General features: G+C 34.2%; 3 protein-coding genes across 6 annotated transcripts; 2 read left to right on the top strand and 1 right to left on the bottom strand.

The window, feature by feature from the left end:
* The first annotated feature begins 1,207 nt into the window (after positions 1-1,207).
* Positions 1,208-8,763, top strand: LOC142640871 (UTP--glucose-1-phosphate uridylyltransferase-like). 3 transcript variants are annotated; one of them, XR_012845272.1, is made up of 19 exons: positions 1,209-1,933; positions 2,036-2,136; positions 2,217-2,307; positions 2,578-2,638; positions 2,724-2,801; positions 2,885-2,958; positions 4,436-4,508; positions 4,653-4,710; positions 4,816-4,862; positions 4,951-5,016; positions 6,036-6,068; positions 6,327-6,364; positions 6,448-6,523; positions 6,601-6,657; positions 6,744-6,827; positions 6,968-7,062; positions 7,152-7,256; positions 7,969-8,040; positions 8,183-8,763. XR_012845272.1 is itself a non-coding variant. In XM_075815179.1 (19 exons), the coding sequence occupies exons 1-19, from the start codon at positions 1,278-1,280 to the stop codon at positions 8,207-8,209; spliced, it is 1,896 nt and encodes a 631-aa protein (XP_075671294.1). In that variant the 5' UTR covers positions 1,211-1,277; the 3' UTR covers positions 8,210-8,763. The 3 variants fall into 3 exon arrangements, 1 of the variants encoding a protein (XP_075671294.1); XM_075815179.1 differs by having other exon boundaries at positions 1,211-1,933; positions 6,964-7,062; XR_012845273.1 differs by lacking the exons at positions 2,885-2,958; positions 4,951-5,016; positions 6,036-6,068; ... (6 more) ...; positions 7,969-8,040; positions 8,183-8,763 and having other exon boundaries at positions 1,208-1,933.
* A 2,284-nt stretch (positions 8,764-11,047) lies between these two features.
* On the bottom strand, positions 11,048-14,496 carry LOC142638606 (uncharacterized). Of its 2 annotated transcripts, none has more exons than XM_075812652.1 (2): positions 14,430-14,496; positions 11,048-11,847 (listed from the first exon to the last, which is right to left on the bottom strand). In XM_075812652.1, the coding sequence occupies exon 2, from the start codon at positions 11,845-11,847 to the stop codon at positions 11,422-11,424; it is 426 nt and encodes a 141-aa protein (XP_075668767.1). In that variant the 5' UTR covers positions 14,430-14,496; the 3' UTR covers positions 11,048-11,421. The 2 variants fall into 2 exon arrangements, with proteins under 2 accessions (XP_075668767.1, XP_075668766.1); XM_075812651.1 differs by having other exon boundaries at positions 11,048-11,868; positions 14,430-14,479.
* Positions 14,497-14,651: 155 nt separating this feature from the next.
* LOC142639287 (large ribosomal subunit protein uL3c) lies at positions 14,652-17,573 on the top strand. The gene is made up of 2 exons (XM_075813482.1): positions 14,652-15,282; positions 17,188-17,573. Exons 1-2 carry the CDS (start codon positions 14,748-14,750, stop codon positions 17,475-17,477), a joined length of 825 nt encoding a protein of 274 aa, XP_075669597.1. The 5' UTR covers positions 14,652-14,747; the 3' UTR covers positions 17,478-17,573.
* The last annotated feature ends 8,179 nt before the right edge of the window (positions 17,574-25,752 follow it).

The following is a 25,752-nucleotide window of genomic DNA, read 5'->3' as shown; positions in this document are numbered from 1 at the left end:
ATGGAACTAACTTTTTAAGTTTGACTTATTATTTTAATAGTATTTTTAGTCCACTCATTAATTCATACCAATTTTTTTATTAACTGGATCCTATAATAACTTATCTTTAACGAGCACTTTAATATTTCTCAATTATGGATGTTCCAAATAGGCAGGATGTTGTAGGAGCCCTACCTTTGAGAAGTAGACTATCAGATAGATTGGGAGGAGGAGATGTGTGTTAGAGAAACAGAATTCTATCTGTTTCTCGAGTTTGCAGTGGCAAGCAGCATGATTTGGAACAAGGTGGGGCTTAAATTTGCAAAATATTCAAGTAGCATAGAGCATGGAGATAGCGAGTTTGATGGTTGATCCTTTGGAGATTGGCAGATTTTTATGTGAGAACTGAAGAGATAAACAATGTGTAGTTTTAAAAACATTTTTAATGAGTTATATAACCTGTTGAATTAATACATATAAATAGTCTTAAAAATCATTTTGGTAAAAAAAAAAAAAAAAAGTCTAAAAGAACACAAAACTTTAAAAATATTGTATACAAACAAATAAAGAAAAGAAAACAAACCAACCAAACACCATGTTCTAATTCCTTTTGATTTTTCTCAAATTAAATACAGATTGTATGTACAAAATTGGTCAATAGAAAAACTAAAAAAATCACTGCCTTCGACCTTTGATCCCCTCGTGATAAAGTTAAGAGAAATGTTACGTCCATAATATATTTATGACAAATTATAAGTGGTTAATTATTACTGGTTATAATTTGAATTTATCATTAAAATTAATTTTTTACCCCACTAATAACAGCTCACTAATAACAACCTGTCACTTAGGATTTGTTATAAAAATGTTACGAATATAGTATTTCTCTTAAGCTAATAAATAGTTTTAAATGAGTTTCAGTTAGCTCAACTGGTAAAGTCTCTAATAGTTGAATAAGAGATCTGAAATTCAATCCTCACTTATATCAAAAATTTATTGGTATTTTAGTTTGATGACAAAAAGTGCTTATCACGAACGGATGCCATAGATTGAAGCTTCTTCAATAAAGGGTTCAAAAAAAAGAAAAAGTCTCAACTAAAATAAATCCAGACCCCAAAAGAAAAAGCCCAAAGTAGAATTTACGATTCAATACAAAAAGGCCCATGATTATTCATTTTCAAAACCACCCGACCCTGTTTGAAAACGGGTCAAATCAAACCCAACGGTCATCTTTCACAATCCATTTCCCAAAACCATAAACCCTAAACCCCCAAAACCTCCGAATGAGACAGTAAACAATGACGATCCACTCGGTGGTGATCCAGAAGCTTCTGAGCACAAACGCTCACCTCGGCCGCCGCGTGGTGGCGGATCACCTGAAACCCTACGCCTACGGAGTCCGCAATGGCATGGCCGTTCTCGACTCCGACAAAACCCTAATCTCTCTCCGCACCGCCTGCGCCTTCATCGGAGCCCTAGCTCGCAACAACGCTCGCTTCATGTTCGTCAACACCAACCCGCTCTTCGACGAGATCTTCGACCAGATGACCAAGAAGATCCACCTCTACAATCCGAACCAGAACACTCTGTGGCGCACCGGTGGCTTCCTCACCAACAGTCGGAGCCCGAAGAAGTTCCGGTCTCGGAACAAGAAGCTTTGCTTCGCTCCTCCTCAGCCGCCGGATTGCGTTGTCATTCTCGATACCGAGAGGAAATCGTCGGTCGTGCTAGAGGCCGATCGGCTTCAGATTCCGGTGGTGGCGATCGTCGATTCGAGTATGCCTTTGGATATTTATAAGCGGATTGCGTATCCGGTGCCGGCCAATGATTCGGTTCAGTTCGTGTATTTGTTCTGTAATTTGATTACAAAGACTTTTTTGGCGGAGCAGAAGCGGTTTGCGAAACGCGATTCTTCTATCGATGCTGCTGATGATTCTTCGAAGATCGAAAATTCGTACGGAAATTGAATTGTTGTTGTTGTTGTTGTTGTTTGTGTTAGTTCTTTTTTGTTTCAATTTTCTTATTTTTGAAGTGATTGAATGGTGGATTTGGACAGTGAGGAAGCGAAACGCGTTGAGGAGAGTGAGAATGTTGGGGTTTCTCCTAAGGATGAAGTGGTTGTTGTTCCTTATGAGAGCTTGGCACCCATTTCTCAAGGTATAAATGAATGTCTTAGTTTTGTGATGGTTAAGATGAGCTTTGGGATTCGTTTAACGTGAGTCTTTATGTCGATGCAGATAGAGCGGAAGCTAAGGAGCTTCTGGAGAAGCTTGTTGTGTTGAAGTTCAATGGAGCTTTGGGGAAAGAGATGGGTTTCAATGGCCCTAAGTAAGAATTATTGTTATTGGTAATCTTGACTATGATTGCCATTGTATAGTTGAAACATTTGATGCCTCTTTTCGATTGAGTGGGGGTTTAATTGTTACTTTTGTTGGCTTGATGTGTGTGCTTTATAGTCTATGTAAAAGCTAAAAATAGACTATAAAACTATACGTAGCTTTATTGTCTATTTTTAGCTTTTACATAGAAGAATCTCTTGCATTTGAGTCCTTTGTTGGATGTGTTTCAACTCCATTATCTATTAATTTGATAATGCAGGTCAGCCATTGAAGTTTGCAAGGGGTCAACAGTTCTTGACTTGATTGTCAAACAAATTGAGGTCACTCTTTTGCTCATTCTGCTGTACATAGTCAATGTCACCTAGTTGTTTCTTTCTCATATTGTATCATTCTAATTGTTTGCAGTCTCTAAACTCCAAGTATGGATGCAATGTTCCTTTGCTTCTTATGAACACAGCCAAAACAAATGATGATACCGTGAAGGTGAATGTTCTTTGTCGTTCCCATATTGTTTCCTTTTTTCAGATAGTGTCAGAATCTACTTATTCAAGCTTGATGTAATTTAGGTTGTAGCGAAATATCCCAACTCAAACATTGTGATGCTGAATACATCTGATGGACAGGCTAGTGAGAATGAAATGTATGTCATGCTTTAATCTGTATCTCTCTTTTTATTCCTTAGCATATGATTACTGGGTATGAACATGATGCTTCTCTGATATTTGAAAAAGTCCATTACTGTATTCTAATGCTTTACAGTCCTCTCAGATCCATCTTGTCAGCTACCTTTTGTCTTGGGAAAATTACATTTACCTCCCTTGAGCTGTTGCAAATTATATTACATCCTCTCCTGCTTTTGAATTAGCTGGTAATCTCCCTTAAATTGGAAAATGTTGTACACAAGCCATCTCAATAAACACTAAGAGCCATGGTTTTCAAGTTCTTATATTGATTTACACACAAAAAACCGAGGAAAATTACCCCCCCACCCCACCCTTTCTGGACCTTTCACACACACACACACACACACACACACTTATATTTCAATTGCACATGATTGTTCATTAAAATAAAGGGCCTTGGAATAACAGTCGCATTCCCTTCTCCAAACCTAAATTTTTAGACGTTTCTATGTAAATGGTAATTTTTAAGGATGCTTGCATGATTAAACTTCTGCTGCTACTAAGCCTCTTTTCGAGTCTTGGGCTTATTTACAGTAATAGTTGCATGATTGAAAATGTTATTTAGGTCTTTCTGGAACCAAGCTTATTTGTGAAGAGTGTGATTATCCAAAAATTGCTAATCTAGAAATAAAGTACTGAGGCCTGACTGTTATCTGAAAAAATTCTTGTTGGTCTAGTTGTATAACTTGTATTGTTGAGCTCATTTGATGAAGATGTGAGTTATTTAATAATACATAGATTGGGTTTTTTTATTAGTTTGATATGGCAGTATCAGTCATGTTTTCTTATAGTTATGATTTTGTGAATTCTTGAATGGTATAAGTTTCTTGTATAATATGAAGTTTAAATGCACGCATCAACTTCACTTCTCAAAAAAAAGAAAAACAAATGCATACTTCAACTTCACAACCCATGTCTCCCCCCTTATATGTTATATGGTGTCTTCTAGTTAGTATGCCTCAATAGTTGTCTTGGTATTGAACTTTATGAAAGGTTTATTTACTAATTTTATTTAGTAAAAGAATTTTAATCCTTAATGGTATAACCTACCTTATATAATTAATAATTTTTTACCTGCTTATTTTGTAATCCAATGTAACCTTAAAGCTATAGCTATCACCGCCCTGAATTACTTATTTATATGTCAAGCATTATGTATACCTTTTCCCTATCCACCTTAAGAGAACATGCATTTTTCTTTTTGAACTAATGGCTATCTTAGTGATATTTTGTCTCTTATGCATTTCTTGTTTATGTTCAAAATTGAATATTTCTTTATTATGACTTGGGGTAAAATGTATGAACTGAGAACATCCACTCCCCTCCCCCCCCTTTTCTTTTTCTCAGTTCGTTTTTTCTGAGTAATTGTATTTGGTTTAATTTGATGAGAAGTATGAAATTTTAATTGATTCTGCTAATTTCAATTACATGAAGGTATCCTTCTGACCATGACATGTTGTTCCTTTCCCTGATGAATGGTGGAACCCTTGATGTATTATTATCCCAGGTATACTCTTTATGAGATGTTTACACATTCTTCTCTTCATTTTTGTAAAATAAATGAAGATTATAACAAAAAGATGTAAGAGCCAATAGTAAAAGGAGGAATCCAAATGTAAGTTTTAACTTATTTCAACCTTTTTTTCCCCAGGGTAAGGAGTATATTCTTGTGGTTGGCTCAGACAATGTTGCTGCTGTTGTTGACCCAAGTATCCTTGTCATAGTTTTTTTAATGAAATTCTTGTTCGTCATTGCTTTATTCATTCATTGAGAAAATCATTTTGATCATTGTGATCCTTAAGTGGATCCTGTAGACATCTTAAATCATTTGATTCAAAACAAGCTCGAATATTGTATGGAGGTATACAAGGATGATTGCTATTCGTTATGTCTCTTTGGCTCCAATTGTTTGTTTTTTTTTTTAATTCCCTAAATCTTCATTTTTTTAGGTTACGCCGACCACCTTATTTGATACGAATAATAGTATTCTTAATTCAAACCAACAAAAGTTTCAGGTAGTTCCTATCCTGGCTTCTGGTTCTCTTTTTCCATTACTTCCCCTTCAATTTTCTCCTTGTGAGACATGGGATGGTCAATATTATAATTGTGCTGACAAGATGCTTGATTTTTTATTTTCACAAATTTAAATTACAATGTGATTTTGACTGACACGATTTCTACATGCTTAGACCGAGGATTTAGTTGATCAACACAGACTTTGCTTATGTTTCTTTGGGAGTGAGTTAGTTGGTCAACAAGTTGGCATTAGCTTCGTATTTCAATAAAATGATTCTAAATGTATGTTAATGCTTGAAAAATGTAAAATATTACTAATGTTGTGCATTGATAAGCCTGAAATGCTTGAACCCAAGTGCAGATGGTTCTAGAATCTAGATACATGATTGAGCATGTAGCAAATAAATTGTAGCTTAAATCACACTTGCTTCTCCCGTCAGCTAGGCAGCCAGCTTGATGCAGAGTCAAACTCAGAGCATTGTTGTAATGGGTGGAAAAACAAAATCTCAAGAAGAATAGCTCATATTAGCTTAATTTTTTGCATCATCAATGTAGAATAATAAAAAAATCTTTTTGCAATTTATAATACATGTGATTCCTGGGATTGTATTTATGCATATCAAGGCATGACTGTCAGGTCCTTTTCTGGGTTCTGACCACTTATTATGATCCAAATTTGGAGTTGATACTGCTGAGCATGACCTATTATTGAGATTGCCAAGTTAGGATGTGAGTATCAGCAGTTGTAGAGCACACTGTTTCTACCCGAAGCAATCTTAAAAAAACAAATATTGTTGCAGATCTAAATGTCGTCTGGCCCAAAAATGGTATATCTTTAGCACTGAGCCCTTTCTTTTATCTGGCTATGTCTACCTGGGGTTCAAACCTTACTAATTGATGTTAAGTACTGACATAGTACTTGGGATTGGGGTAGTGATTGAGATCTGATAAGTAGGTTTTATGCTATATATGTTCGATAATAGCTTCAATTAATTTCTCTCATCTTTTTATCATGCAGCTTGCTGAGATCGCAAGGAATTCTAATGAACATGTATGTTATAATTTATTTGTTTCTTTTATTTATTTATTTATTTATTATGGGACTGCTTCTATTTTGTTTTTCGGTTTCTTCTTTTGAAATAAAATTTTAAAATAGAATGCTAATCATAATCATACTTTTATTTTTTGGAGATGAATGCTACTTATACTGGTGATATTTAATAATTTGGTTGATGGAATTAACATCAGTTTTTTGGTTTGTTTAACTTACAATCTTCTTTTTTATATTTTATTGATTGATAAATTCAAGTTGGCAGACAAGTTCAAACTTATCGATACAAGAAGCCTGTGAGTCCGGCATGAACCCTTTTGTATTTGCCTTCTAAAGTTTATGAATATAGTTTAACTTTGGATTATGCTACTCCCTACAGGTGGGTGAACTTGAGAGCCATTAAAAGGCTTGTGGATACAGATGCACTGAAGATTGAGAACTATACTGTTTCTAAGGTACCATTTCTACTCATCATACATTGAGGGGCAGTTTCAATAAACAAGTTATTTGATGAAGTTACAATTGTTTCCAGGGAGGAAAGAATGATAAAATTCTTTCACCAAAAACAGCAGCTGGTTCAGCAATACAGGTATTTGTCGTATGTACAAAATCCTTGTGCTATTTACTACTAATTATTGCTATTTTATGTGACTATCACTTTTATTGTTATGCCAGTTCTTTGATCATGCAATTGGTATTAATGTCCCCCAATCTCATTATCTTCCAATGAATGCGACGTCAGATTTACTTCTTCTCCAGGTGACAAAAATGCATATCTAAACTATTATATTTTTCTCTGACTCCCCTAATGAAAAGAGAAGGGGGAGGGGGAAGGGGGGGGGGGGTTTGGAATTCTCTTGGATCCTTGATTGAGGCATATTAATTATTTCTGCAGTCAGATTTGTACATCTCCAACAATGGCGTTTTAGTTCACAATTCAGCTAGAACAAATTCTTTAAATCCTTCAATTATTTTGGGGCCTGAATTTGGAAAGGTGAAGATTTATTTCATTTTCCTGTGGCTCCTGCCTTGTCTATATGAATGCATTCTTTATGTTTTTGTGGTTATTTCATTCTTTCTCAGGTAAGTGACCTCCTAAGTCGCTTCAAGTCCTTTCCTAGCATCGTTGAACTGGACAGCTTGAATGTAACAGGTGATGTGTGGTTTGGAGCTGATGTAACACTCAAGGTATCTGCCCCACTTCCTTGCTTCTTTTATTTGAATTATTGCTTGTTTTATCCCTCACGGTCATAGTTACACTCCATTGTTTCTGAATGAAAATTTGAGAACTGTAAGGGAGTGCTCTGATTACTTCATTGTCTGGTCTGGTGATATGCTCATTTTCCTTTTCTTGTATCTTCATTTATTATTATTTTATATAAAAAATTGCAGATTCTATTGCTGGGATATGAATTATTAGTTATTTGAGTTTTATTTTGTCCCTTCCCAAAGATAGGAGGAGAATATTTCATCTTGCTTGTTTGTCCGGAGGAAGTCATGTTTCTGTTCCAGACATGAGGGTTTTGTTGTAACTTATAAATTAGGAACTGTTCTGATTCTCTCTTATCTGTGTGTCCAGCTGTGACCATTGCATGAGACTTCTTTTACATCATAAATTTGTTGTTGCATTGTCTACATGTTTGCATATAATACATCTGTTAATTTTAGTGCAAAATGCAAGTTATGTTAATATTAATGAAAATAATATTTGTTATGTTTAGTGCAAAATGCAAGTTTTGTACGACTCTGATAGAGTTTCTTGGATTTTATTGTTTCCTATATCCATGCACGTTAATGGTTTCAGAGGATTATATTTCTCATGTCACTCTTTATATTGAGTTTCTTTCACTTACTGTCTCTTCAACTTCTTTCCCATCCTCTGATGGTTTTATTTTTGAAGGGGAGAGTAAATATTGTTGCAAAACCTGGGATGAAATTGGAAATTCCTGACAGAGCAGTACTCCATAATAAGGTAAATCACCAACTTACCAGATCTTGAGCGGCTTTCTTCTTTTAAGGAAATATAACTTTCAGATAATAGGGGTGGGGGGGAGTTGGTCATTTTTAAGTTCACTTTTTACTTGGAATCAACATTGTTTTATTTTGTTATACAGGACATCAGTGACCCTATTGACATTTGAGGAGTTAATTAATGTTCTGGAGAAGCTGCTAGGAGCTGCTGGACAGGATATGCTGCTGAACATTTTCATTTAGAGGCAGTAAGCGCTTCTGTCAACACAGCTGGAGCTTCCATTCGCTTTGCAGCATTCATTTCAGCATAGAGTGGGAGCACCAGGCATCAAGTCTGATCATTATTTTTAGCCAGGGGGAAGATTCATAGTCTGCAAAACCGAATAATCTACAAACAAAATTTTCCTTAGAAGAAGCTCCATTGCAGTAAAATCTTGGAGCAATAATTCACTTGGGTTTTACCATCACTGTTAGTTTGTAGTTTGATTGGTTTCATGTTTTTGCCGCAAGTGATGGTTGCTCTATATTAACCATATAATTGGGGCTCCCTAAGAGACCAATTGGCGGCTGAATGCTTGATTTTGTCTTTTGTTCTTTAAGCCCATTTCCTGAATGCTTAATTAGCCTCAGATTTGAAATCCGTTTTTGGGGATTCAAGACCCAGTGACTGCATGTAAAACTTACCAATAATAATAAAAAAAGATCTGAAAATTCATTTACCTAATTACAACTTCATAATGAGCTGGAGAGTATGTCGACCTTCCAAATTTCTATTGCCTAATCTTTATATTGGATGTTAAAAGCATATTAATCAATCGAAATTATGAGAGGAATATCCAGGAGAAAATTTGTGTATATAGCTGTTTTCTCTCTTTTCCTTTTTATTTGGTTGCCAGAAGAAATGGAGCTCTATGGAGCCCTTTCTAGTTATAACTCTTTCCCTGTAAGATGAAGTAGGTGCCTATGTGGCTCAAGACTAATTTGGATGTACTTGTAAATATCAATAAAAGTTCAAGTTCATCGGATTTGATTGACTGGAAGAGGCTAGTTAGTCAGCACGTAGGGGCCATACCAATTAAAATAGAACAACGTCCCGAAATTTGTTTCCCCCTGGGCCTTCCTTATTGTCATCTAGCTTTCTGCCCTCTTTAAACTCTATTTGAAGAACCCATTGTGAATGCTCTAAATGTAGTAATCTAGAGTAGAGAAAATAACTTTAAAGAGCCATAATGGAAAAATTATACATAATCAGACGTGAATGCTCCTAGAGAGGGATATATTATTGTTATAAAAAAAAAAAAAGAGGGATCCTAAAATATCCTATGTTTTAAAAACAACACCGAACTGACTAGTCTGACCAGTTGAACCGGGAATTGAAGGCCAGTCTGGTTTGGTAAAAAGGCCTAAAACTGGGGTTAATTGGTAAAAACCGAAAACTGGAGGCAAATCCAATTTTGGCTCCGGTTCGGTTTTTAAAACCATGCTAATACCTACTGTCACACTTGAATGCAATTTATGGACCATAACATACAAAGCATAAAAAGCCCAAAAGAACAAAAACAAAATACAAAGCATTTATTACTGCTTCTCAAGAAGCATGAGGAGGTTGTTCCCCCCAAAAAAAAAAGAATAAAAAAAGAAGCATGAGGAGGTTTACTCTTTGCAGAGAGAGAGAGAGAGAGAGAGAGAAACAATTGGTTAGAAACATGAACTGAACCAAATACCCAGTTACATTACATATTTTAGTGATGAATAAAACAATATTGTGGAATTAAAATGCAGATTACCAATTTCTCTCCTCCATGAATTAAAATTATTTTCAGTAATTGTTCTATTAAATCTACAGCAGCTAAATTTTGCCAGTTGCAGGGGAAGAAAAGGCAAGGGGGGAAAAAGATTGTATTAAATGGAAGGGGATCCTCTCCCCAAAGGAAACTACCAGCTCTATAATAACCAATATATAACTACAAACGATGCTCAGTACTAAGTGAGGGATTTTGTTCACTTGGTATTTGGCTGAATTTTGAATAGTCTCCAAAAGATTCTCAATTCTTTACTCCATTAACAGGTAGTCCTGCCAGTTCGAACATCTTCTCCCTCACAGCCTTCCTCCAAGCTTCATTCTCTTCTCTCTCTTCCTTTGCATGAATAACTTCCTGCATCTCAATCCTTTCTTTCTCTTTCATTTTATTCTTCTCATACATTTCTTTCAAACCGGGTATAACATGATTGTTGCTCTTCAGTCTCATTCTCATCCTACAACAGACGTCAGAATGGTATGTGACTTAAGCTTCCCAGCTCCGCAAGCAATGACAGATGGGTGAATGAAGGACAAAGGAAGATTTAATCACAACTCAGAAACTGAGAACTATTGATGTCAGATAGACAGAATTCAATTTCCTATCTGTGACTGGCTAACTAATTAGTTAAATTTGAGCAGGAATTAAAAACGTATTCAATGTGAGAAGAAAGGCTGCAGATAAAGAGAGAGAATATAATGGAAGAAAGAAAGAAGGATGCTGAATGCACAATATATTGCATTTGTAGGCCGGTATGACAACCACAGCAACAACAAAAAATTGATATTAATAACAACAATTGTACACAGACTTTACAGATGTGTGATGAATCAAATCACACATCTGTAAAGTCCATGGTATTGCTCGAGAGTCATTTACCATTGTAATATAGGAATTAACAGAATGACCACCAGTATTAAGGAGGGGGCAAAAAACTTAAAGCAATTGCCACAAACTCTTCTAACAGTTCTTCCAAATGACACAGAAGCTATTGTTATCAATAAGAAGAAATCTAAAGAAGTTTCTCTATTAGGAAGCAACCTTAAAAGGAAGAAAACTCTGAGAAAATTGCCCATGAAATGAGAAAGTAAGATGCATATAAACTCACCTATTGAGTAGGACCATCAACTGGTGCACATTCAAAGAATCATCATGCACTTAATGCACCCAAAAAAAAGCTTTTAGAAGCAAACCTTGGAGCTCACAATATTAGAAACTGAAAATGAATAGTAATTCAAATTTTGTACACAAGTATGAAGTATAAATTACAGAAAATTTACAGATGAAATGTCCTATTTTCTAGTGAATTTGAATGAATTCCAGTTATTTGTGTAAGAGGTACTATGTAACTTACAATTATAATCCTCAACTGCTTTCATTTATGGTAACCACAATCATGCTATAAGTATTTCAATCTAAGGAGAATCCAAAACTAAAATGTTTGGCCAATAAATTTTTTGCTTTCTCCTGTTGAATCTTATACAATAACTTCAAATTTTCTTTTCATGTGAACAATGCAGTGGCAGAATAAACTCAACCATCTAAATTAGAATGAAGCATCCAAGTAATGAGAGACAGGCCCATTAAAACTCAAACTCCTTAGAATCTTGCGCTGTTTTGGGATACCCGATATACTCCAATTTGACATTGAGTGTAGCACAAACTGCCCTGAACTTGAGTCTCAACCCATCCATCACCCCTTGGATGCTCTCGTTCTCTGGGTCCATAACTGGATATTTTGCAACCAACTCGTCCATTTGCTTGATCATTTTCTGGACTCGATCTGAGAATCGTGTTGGGTCGACCTGGATCACTGAGTTCCAGACATTGATGCAACCTCGATAGAACCCGAGTTCTTCGCCAACCTCGAAGCCCACTTTTAGGCCCACTTGTTGACCCTCCTCTTTGCCTTGGTCTAGGCCATGTCCGTAGCCCTCAGAATAGCCTTCCTTGAAGTGTATCTCTTCTAGGTTTAGAGAGGACTCAAACATGTCATCTATCTCCTCCATCTCCATGAAACATGGGAAAAGCTACATTAATGTATCTTCTCGGCTATTTTAAAAAGTTCTTCTCAGTGGGACTCACAATGAATATCAGAACCTAGGAATAATTTTTCTTACGCTTTCAATGAGAGAATTTCTAAAAGTAATATGTATATATGGCCTTTTAAAAGAGAGCATTAATTTTTTGAAACTTTTGAAAGGCATATCCAGTTATCCACCACAACATACACAAAAATAAATTTCACACGTAGAAAAATACATTATTCACTTCCAGGTTTATTTTTATCAATTGATATCAGCAGAAATTTCAGTTAAAAAAAAAAAAATCACTTACAGGAAGATACATAGGTTCACATAACATTTGATCTCTAAAAGTTAACACAATGAAATTTCACAATCTCATCAGAGATCTCAAAGATGTCATAAACAAAACACTCAAATTAAGCCAAGAATAGTTTTTTTTTTTTAAAGGAAATTTCCAGCAAAATATAGTACTAGTTTACTACCAAGGCTGAAAGGTTTCAATGAGATGCAGACTTTGAGTCAGACAGACCACCCTAATGTAATAATCACTGCAATCATCAAATTGAAAAATAGTAAATAGGCTGCCACTTGATATATAAAAATTTCTTATGACGTTTTTCCTTGTTTGATTGTCATGTGTTACTCTAGGCATATTGAATCCAGAGTTGACTCACAACTCTTCCAATCGATATATAAGCTCTTAATTCCCAAAGTTATAATTGGTCTTCTCTCTCAAGTTTATTGCAGTCCCTGACTATGGATGTATCAATTGTAACACAACACGATGATCAACCAGTTCCCTGTTCTTATGTCGGAAAACTAAAGAAAAAAACCATGTGCCAAAACATGTTTTTGCTAAGATCAAACCCCAAAACTACCATAAAGCACAAACGCAGATATCTCTGGGTTCAACTCAAACCTAAAAAAACCCATGTGCCAAACCAAGTTTTTACTAAGATAAAAACCCAAAACTACCATGAAGCACAAACATTGTGTCACGCCCCGAACCCAACCATAAAAATAGGCATGTGACAACAGCCGCACGCTTATAAAGTTTTCACCCTACAAAGTGTGCAAGGCCTTCTTAGAAACTAAAAATTATCCTCAAAGAAAATTTCATCAATAAATCCACAATCATCCTCAATAAAGCAATTGTCAAGAGAGCTCTAAAGTACCAATAGATACAACAATCCAAACCTCATGACCGTTAAAAAAAAGATATACTAATTATTACAAGATCATCTTATTTCAAAAATTTCTAATCTCCTTTCAAGGATACACCCTCAATAAAAGTCCCAAAACTTGCTATTCTTATAATTTGAAACTAGAGGGGAAAAAGGGGGTGAGTTGCCAACGCAATAAGTAACTGAAGTCTTAATAAGTTTGATCAAGTAAAGATCTGTAAAATAATAAGTTGTATATAAATCAAATATTTTAATCTTACAAATTTATCATAGATGGATTAGAAAATAATCATTTTTCCATATATCAAAAGCTGTGATTTACAATAGGTTCCAAAAACACATAAGTAGTTTCAGTTCAAATACTCAAACATAATTCATATTCTTAACAATCTTTTATGACTTTGGTCGCGCTATATCCCCATGACTGGGCATCAAATTCAGATGAAACTAGTTTCATGCTAATGTATATCTCCCAATAGCTGAATAGTTTCATGCTAGTGAACAGTTGCTTGTTTTTTTTAGTGGGACTCTCTTTGATTGGTTGCGCGCGTGGGGACTCACGTCTAGTGATTCCCTCCCTTCTTTTCTTTGTTCCTTTTTCCTTTTCTAATTTTCTTGTTGTCTTTGTTTCTCTTTGTTTTCTTCTTCTTGTATCTCCTAGGTTGCTCTGTGTTTTTTCAGGCATAGAGTAACTCTTCGTATATATATCATTCTTACTTATCAAAAAAAAAAAAGCTGAATACAAAAACACGATAGATAAAACTAGTTTCAGTACCAATGAATAACCCAAATTAGTTGGGTATCAGAGTCAAAACATAGTCAGATTGTCCAAAATCATAGTTCAAATAAATATACATCCCATTCAAAATAGATATATAAAATCATATATATAGTAATTAAAAATATTTATGATGATTCTCTATTATTTACTTTAAATCAATGTAGTTAAAACAATTGAAATAAAATTGTAACAACTGTAAAACAATATTCCAGTAGCTAAAATACTGTAGTATAAGCAAAATGAAACCAATTAGGAGAAAGGCTACTTACATCAATCCAATGCCTATTCATTTAAAATCCTTGCAATTTCTCAAGACCACTCCAATCCAATGTAAGCCCGTTATAGCAAACCAAATAAAGAATTTACTCCAAACAAGTTTAACTATCAACACGGATAAGTTTCTCAGAGAAAGAGAGCAAGGGAGGTGGACTTCTAGAAGAAATCCTTAGCCATAAGATGCAAAAAGCACAATAAATTCTTAGGGTTTACACGTTACAACTAGGTAAAAATCACTCCTTTTTATTTATTTATTTATTTTTGGAACCTGGGTATCACACATCGATTTCAACTACAATGAAAAAAATATACATGAAAGGTACCTGAAATTGGCGGCAAGGCAGAGTAGACTTGAGTTGAGAGAGAACAAATAAAATCCGAGTGACTCTGAGTTTTGAAGGTGAAAACCTGATTGATTTGGATTTTATAGTAACTAAAAATTGGGCCATTCAGTTTCTAATATGGGCCTCATAGTTTTTTTTTCCGGCCCATTTCTTCTCCCTGAAATTCCTATAGATAAGGACACTCAAAGAGTACTACTCTTCAAGTGTTTTTTTGTTAGTGCTATCCATTCCATTCTATGGAGTATATGAGTGAGTGAATTTTCTTTTTTGAGTAGAAACCATTGAAACAAAAGAAAGATGGCAATTTTGTCTGTGTCAATTTCAGCAACAATCCCAAATTCCCACATTTCTCGCAGCAATGTTTCTCTGAAAACCAGTTTTCTCAGCAACCCACTTGTCAATTTGAGATTTTTCGCGGCCCCCAACAGCAAAAAGAATGGTATGGTTGTGAGGATGAACTATGAGGCTGGTGTGGGAGTAATGGGAACGAAGCTAGGCATGATGAGCTTCTTCGAGCCCGATGGCAAGGTCGTACCAGTCACTGTGGTGGGGTTTAAGGAAGGAAACATTGTGACCCAGGTGAAAACTGAGGCCACTGATGGCTACAACGCTGTCCAAGTTGGGTACAGAAGGGTCAGGGACCGCAAGCTCACGAAGCCAGAGATGGGTCATTTGCAGAAAGCGGGTGCTATTCCTATGCGCCATTTGCAGGAGTTTCGGTTGGTTTCTGTGGATGGGTTTGAGGCTAACCAGAGGCTTGTGTTTGATGATCTTTTCAAGGAGGGTGATCTTGTTGATGTGGCTGGCACCACCATTGGAAAGGGTTTTCAAGGTTTCATTTTTTTGTCTTTACAACTTTGGTTTTTTTGTTTTTGGCACTTCATTTTTGACAGATATATGTGTTTTAAGGTTTTGAACTTCTGTTCTTTCTTGTTATGTGAATTATGTTTTGGTTAATTGCTGAGGAGAGAGAGAGAGAATATATTGAGCTGAAGATAAAGAAGTAGGGATTTTGAAATTTTGAACTCACCAGGGAATTGTCATGTGATGTACGGATGTTTCTATTGAAATATGCACTTTGTAATAAGTCATGCCATAACCCCCATTAAAACCAGTGCTATATCCTTCCATTTTTACTTTACAATAAGTGTGTGATGAAAGTGAGCCATGGACTAGATCATTAGCAGTCACCAGTGGAGGAAACTTAGATTTTTGTTATATTTGGGAATTTAGAAATTAAGAGTCAGATATTACCATAAATCATTGAAGTTACATTTGAGGAATTGACCTTTTACAATTGCTCAACGCAATATGTTTCAAAATATACAAAGGGGGTGGGAATGGTAAGCACAAGGGCAGTGTATGTATTCTTGGTGCTGATCCCAAGCAAGACTAGATGTTGATTTCAAGGTTCCTATCTTTATCTCATTCTTTGTGTTGATTCCAAGCAATCCTAGATGTTGATTGATTCCTAGGTTCTATTTATTTGTTTTCATCGCTTGGTGCTGATTCGAAACAAATCCTATGGGTTTATTCCTAGGTTTTATAAATTTTTTCTTTCTTATTTATATTTTCCAAACACATGTTCTCCTTGAGACTTCATTGTCCTGCATAAAAAAAACTATGCCAAAGAAAACTTAGGAGAACATATTGTGCTTGCATATTTATTCAAAAAGAAAAATATATGTTTGATTCCTTTAACAACATATCTCTCTCATCTTTCTTTATAGGCAACATTTTCTTCAAGCTTTATAAAATTTTTCTCTATTGCATTATAAACTGAAAGAAAATATGATCAATTCACAATTTTCTGTTCCTTGTTATATAAAGGTTCTTTTAGTTCAGGCAAGGATTGAATCAAAAATCAGATTAGAATATGGAACTTTCTATCACTCATCTTTGTTGTTATGTTTATTTTTATTCTATTAGTTCTTGTTTCTTTAATGATATTCGTCATAGGAGTCTCAATCATGCCGAATTTCAAAGGGGAAACAAAACAGGTTAGAAGGGCATATTGTTACATGCAGTCTGTTTCAAACTTGGTATGTTTGTTGCTCTGTAAAAATAGCCATTCAAACTCATGTTTGAATGGTGATAAAGAAATCTTTTGCAATGACATTGGCTTTGCAAACTCATGTTTCTTTTGCAATGTAACATTCTATCCAAAAATAGCTGCACAATCATTTGAAACGTCCTGGGATTAAAAAGTCTTCTCAATGTACGGCCACAATCCTGGGAAAACAGTCAGGAGAAGGAACATTTGAAAAGACTCCTGTAGCTAGGTTTAGCTATATGATCCACTCTTCCATTTATTGTTGCTGAGATCTTTCCATGAACAGAAGATCAAAATAGGTTGGATTCTAATTCGTAGGTCTTGCTAAACTTCCCAATTTCTCATGTCTTTTATCCTCTAGTTATACAACATGTATAGGCAGACACATTTTAAATTGTTGAGCTCTGAATGGGTGCTGTAGTGATGTCCTTCCAGAGTTGAGAATTAGATCTTTTGGAAGTATTAATAATTAAGTTAAAACATAAACTCTTTATCTCCAACATCTCTCTAGTTTAAGCTTGTAATGTCCAATACTGGGGGCCATAATGTAGTAAGTTGACTATACAACAACAACAAAGCCTTAGTCTCAAAAGTTTGAGGTCGGCTAAATTGACTATACAATATCTATAATTATGTTCAGGCTTTTCTCTGATTTGCACCCCTTTTTTATTTAATTTTCCACAGGTGGAATCAAGCGACACCACTTCAAAAGGGGTTTAATGACCCATGGTTCCAAGAGTCACAGAGCACTTGGATCCATTGGTGCTGGAACAACACCAGGTCATGTATACAAAGGAAAGAAGATGCCTGGTAGGATGGGAGGAACCAAGAGAAAAATCAGAAAGCTTAAGATTGTCAAAGTTGACAATGATCTTAATGTTGTAATGATTAAAGGTGCTGTCCCTGGTAAGCCTGGAAATCTTTTGCGTATAACTCCAGCAAAGATTGTAGGGAAGAACATACCAAAGAATTAACTTCCTATTTTTGTGTGTGCTTTTGTGTACTTTGAATTGTCAAATTACTATGATACTTTTCCCAAGTAGAATTTAGTAAATCTGGTTGTTGGTATATTATCTTTGCCAGTAAATGAGTTTGGCATTATTGATGTCTTTAGCTTATGTTAATAATTGGCTTTTAACATACTAACTGCATTTACTGCGTTGTCAAGATAAGACAAGCCCCTTCACGTAGGCATGGCAATGAAGCAGATATCATATTCCCTTGCCCATATTAATAGCATTGTTTATTTGTAAGTTTTATTTTTCTCAGTTTGTTGCTTGGTTGAAAAATGTTAAGTTTGCCGTCCTTGTGTGCTTGGGCCATATGTCACAATGTCAACAAAGGACTAAATGCTTTACATGCTAAGGTTATTAAAAGTAAAAGGGTCTGGTGTGCCCATGTTAGAGCTTGGTTTTGTTCAGAAACAATTTGGCAAATTGTCTTCATGGCTATGCAAGTTGTTCTTTTGAACTTCTACTTTTTGACCTAGTCATTTTCTTTAATTTCATGTATTTAAGAACTCTTTTTGAGTTGGTTTGACCATGTCATTGAGCATCGAGGATTGGCTTCTACATTGATGGTTTAGATGCTTTCTTATTGCTATTTTATATGCTGGTTATTTAAGTTGTTCTCACAAATCTTAATGTCATTGAGCATCGAGCATGGAATTACTAATGATTGCCAGCTCCCTCAATCTTAAGCTCATAAACACTTAAATCACGTTATCAGTTTCAATTAAATATTATAATTTGGCTGAATCTTTACACACTCAAAATGATTTCACAATTTTAATTGAAAACATGATTTTAGCCCACGTGGTAGTGTGTGCACTGTGAGTGTGTAATAGCCAGTGTGATAATCATTACTCTTTCAATTTCACCTGAAGAGATTGCTACAGATACCTTGAGAGAAGATGTATCTTTGCCACTGTAATTAGCTTGTTGTGTGTTGGGGGCATGGGCACAAAATGGAATATGTTTGGAAGATGAGAATGCTGTTGCTTTTCAAAGAACAGGAGAGGTATAAAATCAAGGGATATCCTTGGACTCATGACAAATTGATTTTCCGTGATGGTAAGAGTTTCTTGGAAAGATAATGGGGTTTCAGTTTTCATGGCTAAAAGCGATGGCCAATGGGACTGGATCCTTCAGAAAAAAAAGGTGATGGGCCTTCTTCAGAATTTAGGAATATATCATTCCACTTCTTGCTCAGCATTTCCTGTAAAGTCGAAGGTCCATATCTTTAATGAAATAGAGGTAACACATAGATTATGTCCCCATGATGAGAAAAGCAAACAAAAGATGGACAGAATACTTGGAAACAGTTTATTTAATTGAAATTGAAATTGAAATTATTTTGCTAAAAATACTGGAGATAAAGCTAAAAGGTAGTTAAAATAATACAACGAAATCCATAAAAAATACCAAAAAATTTTATGAGACTCAGGAATAATAGCAAAAATAAGTTGAATAGTAGCAAAAATAAGTTAAATAATAAAAAAACTGGTTTTTTAAACTGATACCAAACACAACCTAAGTATGCATATTTTTCTTTTTGTTTCCCATTTTTTTCCTTTTAATCAACTCTTAAATACATTATAAGCATATTTCATTTCTTGACACATATCTTGCTTAAACATCAAGTTAGGTTGAATGACAATCAAAGATTAATTCCCGGATGATGGATCCAATTAAGCTTCTCAAAAAGTTTTGGGTATTTATTTAGTTATTTTTTAAAATCTAACTCCTCTGTCCTTCTTCTTTTTTCTTTTTATTTTTTTTAATTTTTTTTCAAAATAAAGGTGTACTCATAGGGATGTTGAGGTTTTTTCGCAGTTGTCCACGACTCCATGGGATAGAAAAGCAAACAAAAGATGGATAGAATACTTGGAAATGGTTTATTTAATTGAAATTGAAATTTTTTTGTTGAAAGTACTGTAGATAAAACTAAAAGGTAGTTAAAATAATACAGCGAAATCCATAAATAATACTAAAAAGTGTAATGAGACTCATTAATAATAACAAAAAATAAGTTGAATAGTAGTAAAAATAAGTTAAATTATAAAAAAGTTGGTTTTTTAAACTAATGCCAAACACAACCTAACTATGCATATTTTTCTTTTTGTTTCCCTTTTTTTTTTCCTTTTTATCAACTCTTAAATACATTAGAGAAAATACATTATAAGCATATTTCATTTCTTGACACATATCTTGCTTAAACATCAAGTTAGGTTGAATGACAATCAAAGATTAATTCCCGGATGTTGGATCCAATTAAGCTTCTCAAAAAGTTTTGGGTATTTATTTAGTAATTTTTTTAAACCTAACTCCTCTGTCCTTCTTTTTTCTTTTAATTTTTTTTAAAAAATTTTTTCAATATAAAGGTGTGCTCATAGGGATGTTGAGGCTTTTTCGCAATTGTCCACGGCTCCATGGGATAGAAAAGTAATTGTGCCGGGGGAAGAGGGCTTGCACACGAGAGAGAGAGAGAGAGAGAGAGAAATGAGACTTCTTCTTTTGTGAGTTTGTCACGAGAATGGTTGGCACTTGTAAAATTCATTTATTAGCTCCCACCATGAGACAAGCTATAATGCAACTTCTAACTAACAACTCCATTTCCTACACGACAATGATGAAAGTCATTGTCCACAAATTTCATGCCATCCCCTGACTCAGTAGCAAGTACCCATTGATGCTATGATCTTCTTCCTTTCTTAACTGGGATTGAAAATCCATCACTCAGTTTTTAATATCAAATTATCCAAAGCTATGTTAATACAAGCTTGTTTAAATATTGACGCCTTATCTTAAGAACTATAGAATATTTTGATCCTAATTTTCTACTCGTGAACTTGAATTTAGTGGCAACAAATTTGACATTTAAGTAACAAGTAATAATATGACACTTGTTTAATTGAAAGACTAAGAGCATCCACATCAGTGTATCTAAAATCATGTATAATACAAATTTTTTTCAATTTTACACATTTTGAGCTACATCAGTGTATCTAAAACTGGGTAAAAATGTGGAAACTCATCCCCGAGCTACAGTACCGTGTAAATATACACGGTTACTGTAGCTCGTTTATAGCATTATTTTATCATTTCCGTTCCCTCCTTTTTTTTCTCTCTCCTTTCCGTTCTCAACCAACCCAACTAAAACTCAACACAGACACTTGCTCAAAAAAAAAAAAAACATAGATACACAAATACAGATCGGCACTTGATCGGAGCGGTCGGAGCTTGGATCGGAGTGGATCGGAACTCGGATCGGTGCTCGGCGCGACTGGATCGGAGCATATCGGAGTGGATCGGTGCTCGGAGCGACTGGATCGGAGCTCGGGTCGCGCTCGGAGTGCTGTATCGGAGCTCGGGTCGCGCTCGGAGCGATGGATCGGAGCTCGGATCGCGCTCCGAGTGCTGGATCGGAGCTCGGATCGCTCGCTCCGAGCGCTGGATCGGAGCTCGGATCGCTCGATCGGAGCTCAGATCGCGCTTCGAGCGCTGGTCGGAGCTCGGATCAAGAAGAGAGATGATATGGGTAGAGATGATCGGAGCTCTGGGTAGAGAGAGAGTGAGAGAGATGATCTGGGTAGAGAGAGTGTGAGAGAGAGAGAGAGAAATGAAGAGAAGAAATGAAGAGAAGAAGAGAGAGAGAGAGAGAGAGAGAGAGAGAGAGAGAGAGAGAGAGAGAGAGAGAGAAATTAATCAGAACTGTAAAAATGTGGAGATGAATACACGCGTAGGTTAGTTGAGTGAATTAATAAAAAAGTGTGAAAATTATTATTTAATTAATAGATGGTGTAGGATAGATGAACTGATGTGGGTAATTTGTAAAAATGAATGTGTAAAATTTTATAAGGAGGTTTTTTGTGTAAAATAGAGGAAATTTTTGCATGATCTGGTGTGATTGCTCTAACTGCTTTAAAAGAGACTGTTATATATTGAGCAAAGATTTGTTTAATCTTATGATTAAATAGTTCCAAGAGGAAAGAGTGAAAAGACATTCGGTCTGTTTAATTGTGTTTTTATTTTTAGAAATTGCTTATCAAAATGAAAATTCTAGGATAAGAATATTTTTAATGGTTTTTTTTTTTCTAAGCTAAAAATAAATCAAGAAACATCATTTTAAAGTTCTTTAAGATGATGCTATTTTCAATAGTATGGTCACATGATTGCAGTATTTATATATATAGGATAAGAAGTAGGGGTGGACTTACTTCTTTTATCATTAATTCATAGCAAAATGTATGGACCACAAATAAAGTTGGTGTACTTATGCTGGCCCATGCACCAAGCCTAATCCTCCCAAAAATAAGCCAAGATGATTGGACCGCATATCTTCAAACTATTTCTGCTTCTTGCTTTTTGGATTTTCCAAACTTGGAACACAAATCAGAGAAATGAAAGAGATAAAATTCAGAATCTATCAAAATAATGAGTTCAGTGTGAAATGAAATTGTGACAATATTGAGGATCAATAGAAATATCACATACTACATCCTAAGTATAATGGTGTAGAATATGGGCAACAACATCAAGTGGTGATTTTTATTTTTGGTAATTAGAGGATTGCACAGGTTAAATAGTTAAACCAGAGTAACCATAAAGCCTATCATAATACATACCGGCATTGTCATAGCAAAGCAAAATGCAATGTCAGCTATCAAATACAGCAAAGTCTTGGTGTAGATCTGCTCCTTTTATAGGTAGCATCTGCACACTGATTAGTCTCATGGAGGCAATACTTCATCCTCACCCGAGGTATTTAATTGAGCAGGTTCCTATAGTCCGTAATAAGAGATGCATGATGTAAATTACCATTAGTAGAATATCACTAACCCAATCACAAACTACTTTTGCATCAGTTAATTTCAATTATACTACCCTTAAATTCAGATTAACACACAAACTACTTTTAACAGTCTTGTTTCAATAGAAGTCATTGTCTAGGGAAAACTAGTAGAAAATTGTTGCCTAAAGAACTTTGACTCTTACTTGAAGACTTCTAGCTTGTCTAGATCATTAAACGAATGCATTTTAGTCTTGTTTGTGTAAAAACAATGGTACGAGATTTAGCAACTTTAATTGCAGCAAAAAATCATTAAATAAGCTACTAATTAACATCCATTATTGCTTCATTTCTAGAAGCTGAAGCCAGCATTGTCAATTGAATGTAAGAGTGTTTAATGATCTTTATGGCCTACATACTCTAGAAACTCTTTATTAGCCCACTTTCCTTGTATGCATTAGTACCTTAATTAAATAATAATTGCAATAATTTAACATAACATACACGAATTTAAGTGAATAGCGGTAGTTCTATGTCAACGAGCCTCACAAGAGAAATCTGAGTTCGAACCATGGGTTCCTTTATATATGGGGATGTCTAGAATTGCCAATAGATGAGAGAGAACTAAGCTATTAATTAATGGATAATAACAGTGCATTTGTTAATGATTTATTTTTAAAAAGTTTTGATATCATTTTCCATGAGAAATATAAAAGGTTATAAAAAAAGAAATCAGATTTTTTATTTTTTATAAATAGTTTTTAAAAATATTTTCTAAACTAATGACCGTAGAGCATCCGTTTAACTTTTTCTATGAAAAAATTATAAGACTACAACGAATTTTATACTCATATTTACAATAATTCAATATGGCTGATTGTAAGTGGTGAAAAAAAAATTGGTTCATGTGAAAGTGACAGATAGTCATTGTTTGTCACATAAAATAATTGAAAAAATGGATGTAAAATTATTTGTGATCCTTAAATAGCTCATACTACGTAGTTACTGGCCTAATATATTTGGGATATAATTTGTGCCCAATACTTTTTTGTATTGGACAAACTAAGATATAAGCTCGTGTTTAGTTTTAGACACATGTCCGTATTTTAAGGAAACAAACTTCATCTATAAATTTGTTCAAAATCTAGGTTGGAAATTTTCACCGACATTACTTTTTCCAATTTATGCAAACATTTTATTATTGAATATGAACACTTGCTAGGAACGTTCAACAGGCTATAGAGAATGCTACCTCAGCTTCTGCCAAGAATAGCCTATAATGTCAACAAAAAACATGACCACAGAGAAGACCCTAGTCATTGTGACCTGACTTTCCAACCACCTAGATCATAAATGTCTCTTGAATATGTCAACCTAAGCCATTCAAAAAGATAAACTATTAAAAAGGAGCTTACTCAATCTTAACGATTAAATATGCGTATAATAGAGGGAATTTCAGTCGATTCATAAGATGTGTCACAATTCACAACCCAAGGAAGCCCAAGTTCGTCACTATATCTCTAATGTCATTCTCAGGGTCGATGTTATGTTCTAATATCAATTATAATGAGTTCATGACATTATATATATATATATATATATATATATGTGTGTGTTATATACCCCACATCCAAAAAATTCAAATTATAATGAAAAAAAAAAATAACGAATACTCTAAAAATATTAATTTAGAAAATATAATTTTAAAAATTTGATAGGAAAGAAAAAAAAAAGTAACTAACAATTTTTTTATATTTCCTAATAGTATCAAAACTTTTTTTAAATGGTTTATTAACAATTATTTTAAGAATACTCATAATTAAAACTCATTATAATCACTTATATAGGTTGAGTTTGACATTTTTCTTAAAAAAGAAAAGAAAAAGAAGTTGAGTTTGACATATACGTTTGATGTGAGACTTAATACATATCCGCACTATATAAACTCGTACAACCCCATCCAATCCGCACATCTTGTACCATCACACTAAAATGGACCACACAGACTTATTTGTGAAATTTGGCTGAGGATTATTCGGGGAATGAACTAGCTATTATAATAGGTTGCTAGAGTTATGATGCAGCACCAAAATATGTTATTTTATTAAGGTATTATTCAATCAAATTACTTAGGCATACAAGTGTGAGGGACTTGAGAAAAATAAACCACTACTCACCTTTTGCATGATAGTCATTCTATAAATATAAATGTTTGTAAAGTGTGAAGGACAAAGGTCTAGGTTCAAGTCTCCAAGAAGAAATTTCACATATATATACACTTAGATTAGGCTAGAATTTTTATCTTGTATTAAAAAATATATAAATATTATAAAAAAACCGTATTTAAGGGTTTATAAAAATTAAATACACACGGGAACATTGTATATAAAAAAGAATAATTAATATCATTTTTTTTTTGGCTTACAAGTGAGGATAGGATGAAAGGAATGTAGATTCTCCCTACAAAGAGAATTAAATAATATTACAAGTTATAATACCCTTTTACATCATACAATTTTATTTATAGTTAACTCTAATCTTCCAATCACCTTTTTTCTTTCTTTTTTGGTTGTTAAGCTCATATGAAAGTTTTTTCAATCAATCACTTCAGTTATTTCAAACCAACAAATGGTTTAATTTAAATAATTCAACACCAAAATGTATAACATTCAAGTTAGCAGATAATACCTTAAATATTTGAGAATAGATGACTAAATCAAATGGGTAGGTTGTTTTTTTTAGTTAGGGTATAAGTTGATAGGATCCACCAATGTCCAGTTAACAAACGCTCCTAGGGAAATTAATAATAAATAATTTTAGGAAAGTTTTGATATTACTTTTATGAGAAATATAAAAAATCGTAAAAAAAAATTAACTGCTTTTTCTTTTTCCATAAAAATTTTCTAAAAATCTATCATAAACTAATGCTCTTAAGACATACATTAACTTTCCCTAAAAATCAATTTTTTCTTTTGCATAAAATTTTTCTAAAAACACTTCCTAAATTAATATTTTTAGGACATCCGTTAACTTTTCCTAAATTGATATATGGTATGCAACTATTATAACATCCTAACATCTCCAAAAGAGACAATAACGTTGGAAAACTTGAAGGCAAGTGGAAGCATATTAACATGGGAGAAGCCAACTAATTATTTTAGGTTTCTAGCTTTTTTAATCTTATAAGTATTTTGGTAATGCAATTATTACAACAAGTGAAGAAGGGAAAATTTGAACCCTAATCTAAGATTTTTGTCACCAAACCTCTTATGGTGTCCCACATTGATATTAAATTAGTTGAGTGTATATTGTGTGCTGAGTCTCTTATACGCATTTACTATGTTCAATTCATTGGGGTTTTATATAAAAACAAATGCAATGAATCTCAATTGTAATCTTTTGAGATATAATGCTAGTGTTTTTTCTAGGATTATTACAAATGATATGAAAGCCAACTTG

The sequence above is a fragment of the Castanea sativa genome, chromosome 6 (genome assembly GCF_040712315.1).
Source record: "Castanea sativa cultivar Marrone di Chiusa Pesio chromosome 6, ASM4071231v1".
Classification (NCBI taxonomy): Eukaryota; Viridiplantae; Streptophyta; class Magnoliopsida; order Fagales; family Fagaceae; genus Castanea; species Castanea sativa.
The sequence above is the reverse complement of the archived record's forward strand: the minus strand, read 5'-3'. Positions and strand labels throughout refer to the sequence as shown.

What these genes read in the sequence shown, in the direction of transcription:
- LOC142640871 (XM_075815179.1), top strand. Translation starts at nt 1,278, where the DNA reads ATGACGATCCACTCGGTGGTGATCCAGAAGCTTCTGAGCACAAACGCT. An exon ending in CAAACCAACAAAAGTTTCAG is followed by an intron (nt 5,017 to 6,035) that starts GTAGTTCCTATC and finishes TTTATCATGCAG; the next exon opens with CTTGCTGAGATCGCAAGGAA. An exon ending in TGGGGCCTGAATTTGGAAAG is followed by an intron (nt 7,063 to 7,151) that starts GTGAAGATTTAT and finishes ATTCTTTCTCAG; the next exon opens with GTAAGTGACCTCCTAAGTCG.
- LOC142638606 (XM_075812651.1), bottom strand. Translation starts at nt 11,853, where the DNA reads ATGGAGATGGAGGAGATAGATGACATGTTTGAGTCCTCTCTAAACCTA.
- LOC142639287 (XM_075813482.1), top strand. Translation starts at nt 14,748, where the DNA reads ATGGCAATTTTGTCTGTGTCAATTTCAGCAACAATCCCAAATTCCCAC. An exon ending in CATTGGAAAGGGTTTTCAAG is followed by an intron (nt 15,283 to 17,187) that starts GTTTCATTTTTT and finishes AATTTTCCACAG; the next exon opens with GTGGAATCAAGCGACACCAC.